Source organism: Tasmannia lanceolata, unplaced genomic scaffold (genome assembly GCF_043159265.1).
Source record: "Tasmannia lanceolata isolate RefF3 unplaced genomic scaffold, GAP_Taslan_0.1 ptg000012l, whole genome shotgun sequence".
NCBI lineage: Eukaryota > Viridiplantae > Streptophyta > Magnoliopsida > Canellales > Winteraceae > Tasmannia > Tasmannia lanceolata.
This window is the reverse complement of record NW_027518689.1, coordinates 33,970,849-33,980,493: the sequence shown is the minus strand read 5'-3', so window position 1 is coordinate 33,980,493 and position 9,645 is coordinate 33,970,849. Positions and strand designations below refer to the sequence as shown.

The following is a 9,645-nucleotide window of genomic DNA, read 5'->3' as shown; positions in this document are numbered from 1 at the left end:
TCACTGGATTTTGATGAGGGCGGTATGGCAGGCACCGTGGGATGATCCAAACCGTCCATTAGATGGCCCACAGGTTAAATAGGTGTTGCCCCAAAAATCATTTCAATAGGTTGATCTGAACCCTCTGATCTATAGAGGGTTAGGATCAAGTGATCAACCCTCTAACATTCAAATCGGAGGGTTGGGATCAACCTATGGTGCTAGCCATAACCTATTCAGGCATCAAACCCTTAAAAAATAGAGTAGCATGACAAAATCACCATCCTTTGCATTAGAAAAAAAAAAGCCATCTAACTAGATTAGCATAACAAAATCACAACCCTTAAAAAAGCCAAGTGACCCGCGAGTTGACCCGACCCGACCCGTGTTTTTGCGGGTTGGGTCACCCGCGGGTTAGTTTTGACGGGTCACTAAAACTCAGACCTGTGCCCGCAAATTTGCAGGTGGGTCAGGTCGACTCGCAGGCACCGGTCGCGTTTGCCAGGTCTAATAGGAATGCATATTGTGGAAATCTCCATAAATTGGAGGGCTAAGATCATCCCATGGAAATGATTTTTGGGGCAATACCTATTTATGTTGTGTTCCTTCACATAGACGGTTTGGATTATCCTATAATGTAGTCAATATAGTACTTTTTGAAAAATTTCGAGCTTATAAGGGCTTACACCATATAAAATCTCATTTTACAAATATATTTCCTTTACACACTTTTCCACAAAATTACAACAATCCAAACAAGGCCAAGCTAGTTAACTTTAGAAAGAAATAATTAACCCCTCTAAGGCTCAAGTAACCATATTCTATCTAAAGTTGACTCCCTGTTTGGATTGTTGTACATAGAGGTGCAACTTGGGTCGGGCTCAGCCCAAACCCAATGGGTTCAACCCGATTTTGGCTTGCGTTGGGTTGGCATTTTCTTGGGTTGGGTTGGGAAAAGCCAACCAGATTTAATTTTGGGTTGGGTTAGGGTTGAGGTCTTGGCGACCAGACCTAAACCCGATCTCTGTCCTCTAGTTTTGTCATGTTTTTCTAGGATTATGCTTTTTTCCTTGTGTTTTTCGAATTTTCCAAAAATTAGTTTTTCAGAATTTCCCAATCTTGGACTACATCAACCGAATGTTAAAGGGTATTTTATTTCCCAAAATGCTCTCAAAAATTGAGTTTAAAGCGAGATCGGGTTCGGGTCTGGTATTTTGGGAAATAATTTTTCGAATTTTCCAAAATTTTTGAATGTTCGTTTAGGTTAGGGTTGAGGTCTTGCCACCATTTTCTTCTTTACTCAGTTTTTTAGAGTATTTTGGAAAATAAAATACCCTTTAAAAATTATTTTAAAAATAATAAAATGAATCCGGATATATGAATTCGAATGCGAATCCGAATATCCGAGTTTGAATGCGAATCCGGATATCCGAATTCGGATATACGAATACGGATGCGGATATTTGGAATAAACGGATGTACTTGTCGGATTCGGATGTTAAACGGATCGGGGGAGGGGGGGACCTGCTTTCCAGGGAACGCAAGTGAACAGAGCCAAAGGAAAAAAGAAAATCAGAAAGGACAAAAAGAAAAACAGACAAGAATGTCCGAGTTGAAGCCCTAACTTTTCAAAGAAGTTGCAGAGATGTCTTGAGTTAGAATTAGTTGTTTGTCGCTGAAGGTTCCAGTTTTTCTAGCCCTGCTTCGTTGGCCCTTCTCCTTGTTAATAAAAAACTACACCAACAGCACCAAGATTCTCCTTTCAGTAATTCCTCACAAACCCTTCCCAGCAAAAAATTATAGGGTTTTTTCTTTGCTGATTGATTGAATTTCATTTCCCTTTAGGTATCCTGTAACCACAAGTATTTTCTTTATTTTTTTATATGTTTTGTTGCTGTTTTGCAGTTTGGTGATAATACATAGAATCTATCATGATATCGTAATTTATATTGCTCTTGTTGGGCAATATTGGTTAAATTTTATGTTTTGCTTCCTGTTTCCATTTGCAACACGATGTTTTTCCTATATTTGATAATAATCAATTTCTTCACTGGTTGCTGGCTTGATGGATGTCTGTGTCAAGGCCATCATCCATTGTTACCTTGCAACTGACACCTATCTTCAGTTGCAATCTCTTTTCTCTGAACTGAAAATTGTATAGTTGCATCCTCTCTTTGCAGAAATTAGGTTGTTGTAGCTTTTGTGGGATTCCATCTACATCAACCCATGAGTCTGGTTAGCATAGTTTTTTCACTCAAATATATGTAAATCGGAGTATCTTCTACATGTTTACTGGTGTGTCTCTTTGGCTTAAAGTCATAGGTATTCTCCCCATTGACCCGAGTTCAAATCCCCTTGGGGCTTACCCGATGTGCGTGGTTTATGGGTGATTGCGCACATCCGTGGGGAATAGTCCCGCCCTAATAATTGGGGTGGGGATACCTTCTGTCATAAAAGAAGAAGAAGAAGAAGAAGACAACTAGTGATGGATTTTACTGAATTTGGGTGTCATGGTCAGTACTTTAAAGTCAATATTTATCAGACCTTGTTCATGAAGCTACACCAATGAGCTAGTGTAGAGGATCTCATGTACATTACTTCTTTGATGCTGAGTAGTCTGACATCATTCTGCGTGCGTATTTGGGTTTTATGTTTTTCCCTCAAGAGGTTGCGCCTATGATTTTTTCAGGTCCAGAGAGGGTTTCCGAGAAAAAAGAAGTATTATGGGTGAATCATTTACAATCCAGATAAGCTCCAACCTGGTCAGGCGGCTCACTGATGATGGGGACAAGACAAAGAAGAAAACAAAGAAGCCTAAACCAAATATTCCAGAGGGGTCTCAGCAACTCCAGAGGAAGATGCATCAGAAGCAGATCTCCGACAATTCTGATGCACGCACCGTTACGCCTGGTGGTGGATGGCCACTCCAATCCCCTTTATTTTTGCCAGTACCCCCAACTCCGCCCCCAGTTGCAAATATAGAGCTGGATGCAATACGATCCGTCCTCCAAGAGAGTGAAAGGGTATTGGAGAGTCTGCAAAAACAGGAGGCCGAAATGCTTCAAGAAGTAACACAGAAAGCAAAGGAGCTCCATGACAAGGAGTTCAAGCTCCCCTACCAGAAACCAATGCCATGTTTAGCTGAGAAAGATGCCTGTCATGATTGTTACAAGGAACATGCCAAGGACCCCCTAAAATGTGCACATGTGGTGAAAACTTTTGCTGATTGTGCTCGCAAGGCTAGGCAGCAGGTGAGTTCATCACTTAACAAATAGGCTTGCAAAACTTTGCGTTGACTGCAAGTTATCCACATTTTGTTTCCATGAGTGCAATATGATGACTAACCCGGCTTAACTAATATCATGGTTTGCCATGCAAATGATTCAAATTACTTTTTACATTTCCCATCTTTTTTTGTTGTTGTTTACATTTCCCATGTCCCATTATGAATTTTCATTATTATCATTCCAAACAGGCATTTGAAGTTATGCTTCCATATAGAAGTTTGTTTCTTCAATTATTTTTCTTCTTCTTGCAGATGTTCAATCTTTTGGTAAGGATTAATCGTGCACTATCATTTTCGTAGAATGTGTTGTTGAAAATGAACAACATAATTATTACGCCAACTGTGAGAAAGCACATCAAAATTTCTGGACCTTTCAATGTTGATTACTTTCCTGCCGTGTAAACATACGGAGTATCCCTCTTGTACTAGCAGTCGGGTGGTTTAATTGGTTCATCATGTACTCCTTCCATCAGCGAACAAAACCAAGCCCCTCTAGATCCCATCATCAAATCTTATGGGCCAATGATGGATTATCTCTCACCATCATTCATCAACTGAAAGTGAGTTCATTCCTTCCTGGGTGTTTTCTAGAATTAACATTTTTCATGAGAAAAAAATTACACAAAAACACACAAGGGAAGTGACCATCCATTGCAACATCATGAACTTAAAGCATTGTATTTTTCTCCTTCATCAACTTCAAAAGGATATACTTATCTTCCCTTCTTAGCATTTTATTAGGCAGTGTAATAGGCAATGCCGTTCATCTCTCCTTACAATATTGGAAACCAAAAGAGAATTTAGCCAACTCCCAACTCCCAACTCTTGCAATTCATTTTCAGGAGCATTATGCCAAAGGCAAATGCTCCCTTGTCAACACTCAGACAACGGTGCCAGAATAGCTAGTGTTTTAGGCTGTAGCATCGAAATCAAAATCTCTCGATCACCTCTTTCTTATCTTGTAAATACTGTTTTCTGTGAAAGAATGCTTATTCATCAAACTATTGGATAAGTGTTTGATGCAATGATTTTGAACCTTCTTAAAATGTGACTAATAAAAACCATTGTTGAAGATATCAACAATCTGATTAACACTACGCAATGAGATCTCTCAAAGGTGATAAGCAAGCTCAATGTGATTAGATGACAAGTACATTAGTTCATCAGGGGCGGATAAGAGGATCTGGGTGTGGGACTCATCGGGTTATTTTTCGGTTAAATCTTTCTACAAAGGACTATATCCGTGTGCGGCAAATCGGTCTGTGGCAAAAGTGTGGAAGATGAAGGTTCTTCCTAGAATTTGCTTCTTCGGTTGGTCGGTGATTCAAGGCCGTATTCAAACGGTAGATTTTTTGAGAGCAAGGAATATGATCATAGTCAATCATTGTGCTATGTGTATCGAAGCCGGAGAATCAGTGCAGCATTTATTTATCCATTGCAAAGTCGCTCGAGAGGTATGGGGAAGGGTTCTGGCGAGATTCGGCATCGAGTGGGTATTTCCTTCCCAAGTGAAGGATCTATTTGAGGGGTGGGCGTTTTCTCCATGGAGGTCAAAAGGTAAAGTCTTGTGGTCGATTTCATTAATGGCTACGTTGTGGATTTTGTGGTCGGAAAGAAATAATAGGATTTTCACTGGGCGTTCAAATTCTCCCTATTACCTATATATCAAGGTAGTAGCCTTATCGATTTCATGGGCAAGGGCACTGCCCATGTTCAAATTTGTTTCGGCTTTCGACCTGTGGGAGGGATGGAAAGGGGTATGCAACAGTCAAGTACCCGCTCCTAGTATCTCTCAGCAATGGGCCAATCCTCCAGTAGGTTTTTCTAAGCTAAATTTTGACGGATCGAGCTTGGGTAACCCTGGTCCAGCTGGGATAGGGGGTGTCCTTAAGAATTCAGAGGGGGATGTTGTGCGGGCTTTTTCCGGGCCTATAGGTGTCGCAGATTTTAACGAAGCTAAAGTCAGAGCCGCTTATCAAGGATTCCTGATGTTAGGAAGCGAGAGGGTAGCGAACACTATCGTGGAAGGAGACTCTGTCAACGTCATTAGGTGGCTTAAGGGTTCGGTGAATCCTCCTTGGAGATTTCTTCGATTTTTTGATGAAATCAAGGATATATCGGTCGGATGCGCGGTAGATTTCCTTCATGTTAGGAGATCAGCCAATGAAATCGCTGATAGTTTGGCTAAAGCGGGTGTGGTCAAGCAGTCTCTGGAGCTTTTCGACTTTCTTCCTCCTTCATTTATTTTTGTTTTGCTTTTCCTTTTTTCCTTTCATCCTGTGTGTAATCTTGGCCTAATGGGGGTGCGGGAGGCCTTTTTTTCGGTCTTTCCCTTTTTAATATATTCAGTTACCATTCAAAAATAAATAAATCTCAATGTGATTAGATTGAGCACGTCTGACTGAAATATATTGCCAAGCATAGGCATAGATCGACGGGATTTACCTTCACTCCTATAGAACCATGCGGGCCCCACTACAGGGCAGCACCATATAAAATATAATTTTCATTTATAGCTTTTAAGTCAGATGATGATTTGCACACTCCCATGTTTTAATAATAACACGGTCTTATTCGCCCCCTTTTCCTCCCCTGCGCACCTCCTTCTAGTGTAAAGGAGTAGATGTAAATGTGATAAATGAGTTTAACATTGAAAGGATTACATTATGGTGATATGGGCATTCACAAGCTTGAAGATCTAAATAGAGCAATGCAAGTCAAAGTTCTTTGGAAGCTAATCAAGAACAACTCTTTATGGTCTAGCTGGTTTCATCAGAAATACCTTCATAGGAAGAATATCTGGACGTTCAACATCCCTTCAAAACCTTCATGGAGTATGCGAAGCATAATCAGAGCTCGCGAAGATGCAAAAATCCATATATGTTACAGAGTAGGAGATGAGAGCAAAATTGATATCTGGGACCAGCCTTGGAATCCCATGGGAACTCTATCCAATCTCGTTTCGAGGCACAGAATGGACACCTCTCTGAGACGTCTTAGATTAGATCCATAGCTCTGGTGAATGGAATCCCATTCTTGACAAGCCGTCTCTCAAAGATGTAAGAGACATTCTTCTCAAGGCCATTTGGAGTGATGATGAAACCTCTCATCCCATCTGGATGCCTGCTACTGACGGCCAATTCACAACTAAGAGCTGCTGGAACTCCCTTAGAACCCCTCATTCAAGTCCTCGTTGGACTTCCTCTGTTTGGTTTAAAGGCTTTATTCCTAGTCACTCCCTCACTTCCTGGAAGGCTCTCCTTGGCAAGCTGAACACAACCGACAAAGTATCAAAGTTCAATCACAATATTAATCTCACTTGCTCCCTCTGCAAATTAGTCAGTGAGAATATCGATCACCTGTTCTTTAAATGTAGTTACTCTGCTTGGATATGGAAATCTGTTATTTGGAGAATTGGGAGTAGAAGAAAGCTATTGCTCAATCTCGCTGAGGAAGAAAATTGGATCCGATCCCACTGGAAAGGTAGTGGGCCAGCTACAACTGCTGTGAAGATTACTTTCACTTCCTCCATTCACCGGATATGGAGAGAACGAAATGCAAGAGTTTTTGAAAATTCATCTTGCCACAAACAGCTGATACTTCGCCAAATTTGAATGATGTCAAAACTAGAATGAGATCGTTGAAATGCTTAGATCCTCCAAAGCCTCAGAACTTGCTAGTAGCCTCAAATTTCAGCTATAATCTTAGCTTTGCAACGATGGAGCCGAAAGCCTGCTCATGGCAAAAACCAGACATTGGGGAGGTCAAACTGAACTCGGATGCTTCTTTGGATTCAAATGGGGGTGGCCTGGGAGGAATCCTTCGAGACAACCAAGGGATGACACTAGCCATTTTCTCTGAAATCTTCAGCAAGGGAGAGATTTATGCTCTTGAGATCCACGCTATAAACCGTGGCATAGAGCTGGCTTTAGAAATGGGTTATACCAAACTGTGGTGTGAGACTGACTCAAAATTTGTGGCTGATATTGTCAACAACAAATCGAAAACCCTTGGAAGTTGTATGACCTTCTTTCCCATATTGCCTGTAATCTGAAAAAATTTCAATCGTGGGAGCTCACTGATACATGGAGAGAAGTGAGATTGTGCTGACTACCTATCAAAGTGAGATTGTGCTGTAAAAGGCTTTCCTTTTCCCCTCCCCCCTGCGCCCCCTGAGCTCCTGGAGCTGATTCACTTAGATTTTATGGGGCACATTTACTTGCAATTGTAATTTACTTTCTTGTATCCTCATTTCATTTTTATTAATATATCTGGTCGGGGACCTGCCTCTTAAAGTATAAGATATATAATGCCTTTCTCCAGTAGCTTAAGCTTTTGGAGAAGTTGGTTAGTTAACATGGTATCAGAGCCAAAGTTCTTGAGTTCAAACCTCCCGGATTGCAGAAATCCACATGTAATGGTCGGCCCAAAGTGGGATCACATGTGTCACGTGTTTGCCAAGTGGGCTATACGTGCGGGGGAGTGTTAAAGTATAAAAGATATATAACGCCTTTCTCCAATAGTTTAAACTTTTGGAGAAGTTGGTTAGTTAACACTGCTTAACACCAGCTTACCAATCAAAAAAAAAAAGAAAAAAGGATTACAGTATGATATTTGCACCAAGTGTTTTGATAGACATGCGCTCCACTTGTTAAAGTATGCATGGTTAGTAATCCATTTGGTGGCCCCGCCCTTAACCTTGCGTTGTTCGGGCAATCCAACCCTCACACTTAAATTTTACATTTTTATTTATAATATTCATGAATTGTCCAAAAATGCATTTTTGGCCAGTAGTGCATCCATGGTGGGCTGAATAGATAGACGGTCTAGATCTCTACACACATGATGGAGCTACAAATAATTTTCTATCCCTACCACTTTGGAGAGAAAATTACTTTCATAATCTATTAATTAAATGATAACATGGATAAGATGGGCCATGCCCTGAAAATATCATCTTTCAAATGATCCTGGCCCTTCAAATTGAGGATATCTTACCATTGAATATGGATTGCTATCTTTTCATATTTTGATCAAATATTAAGGGTGGTGGTAGTTTTGACGTACCGCCCTCACGGGACCTTTTTCTTATGGGTAAGCAGGATTAGGCGGACCCCTACCAGAATATTTTAATAAAGAAAGGTATACAATAGCAGGAACAATACCACTACCTAATCCTTAGAGCTATATATGTCTAAAGTAGGGGCAAGAACAATCAGGGGCATGGTACAAATCCCACATGGGACTTGGCGGTCGGGCGCCATATAATTTGAGTATTCACATGGTGGCTGACCGTTAAGTCCTGTGTTAGCGTACCCGTACCCCCTTGATATTTGATCCAACAGCAGCTCACTTTTTAAGAAGTTGCTGTTGGATCAAATATCAAGGGCAGTAGATACTAGTATTTTTTTTATCTATCCAAAAGCAAAGAGATTTTTACGTGGTTCACTTCCAAGAAGGAAAGCTACATCCACGGGAGAGAGAGAGAGTTGTCCACTATTTGAAAAAACCAAGTACAAGAGCTGAGTTTTCCATCTCCAGATCCAAACAAGGACCAACTTAAGTAATGCCACTCCAACCGTTTGAAGGGCATTCAGCTGATATGCATTCAACAGCATAAAGTATATCATCCATGCTCGTCCCTTGCTTCAGCAAACCAAACAGTTCTTCACACCAATCTCCTGCGGGTGATGATTCATCTTCTATAGAATTTCCCAGTACCATCCGATCTGACTCATTTCCTCCTGTGATTGAATTTGTTGGATCTCCATTATGATTTTCGTCAACGTCCATCTCTTCATTGCAAACATTATTATCCCCATTGTCTTGATTGTCGTCAACCTCCATCTCTTCATTCGAAACAGTATTATCACCTTCTCCTTTCTCTGGCTTCACATTGTTTCCTATCCGGCACAGGGCCCATTCTTGGAATGGCTGCACACAAAAAATGAGAATAACTATAAAGGAAAATGTGATAGAAAATCAAGAACTATAATATCTTCCACCAAAATATTTTTTTGATAAAATATGTGTTGATGTACAAATGATTAAATACACCAACTCTAACAATTTATGCTTTTGGAGTAATTAATTGTTTCACATGGTACCAGAGCTATTGCCTCAAGGCATGTTGTGGGGTTAAACCAAATAACTCCTTGATATTAAAAATTCATGTGCACGTACGGCAAACCTAAAAAGGATCGGCCACATGTGTAATTGGTTGTTTCATAATGTAAACACACAAATATAGAAACATGAACTAGTTTTAAGTGGTTATTTACCTCGGGCTGTTCTCTATCATTGGCTAGAGTATACTCATGCATGATCCAATCGGTTTTCACCTTACATTCTCTGCATTTGTGGTAAAAGACCAAGGTTTT

At 40.5% G+C, this 9,645-nt stretch overlaps 1 protein-coding gene across 2 annotated transcripts; it reads left to right on the top strand.

The window, feature by feature from the left end:
* The first annotated feature begins 1,554 nt into the window (after positions 1-1,554).
* Positions 1,555-3,987, top strand: LOC143887927 (copper ion binding protein). Of its 2 annotated transcripts, none has more exons than XM_077392172.1 (3): positions 1,555-1,744; positions 2,669-3,230; positions 3,518-3,987. In XM_077392172.1, exons 2-3 carry the CDS (start codon positions 2,703-2,705, stop codon positions 3,563-3,565), a joined length of 576 nt encoding a protein of 191 aa, XP_077248287.1. In that variant the 5' UTR covers positions 1,555-1,744; positions 2,669-2,702; the 3' UTR covers positions 3,566-3,987. The 2 variants fall into 2 exon arrangements, with proteins under 2 accessions (XP_077248287.1, XP_077248288.1); XM_077392173.1 differs by having other exon boundaries at positions 1,555-1,824.
* Positions 3,988-9,645: the final 5,658 nt, after the last annotated feature.

Excerpts from the sequence above, each read along its gene's own strand:
- LOC143887927 (XM_077392172.1), top strand. The coding sequence starts at position 2,703 with ATGGGTGAATCATTTACAATCCAGATAAGCTCCAACCTGGTCAGGCGG. Across the intron at positions 3,231-3,517 it reads CTCGCAAGGCTAGGCAGCAG|ATGTTCAATCTTTTGGTAAG; the intron begins GTGAGTTCATCA and ends TTCTTCTTGCAG.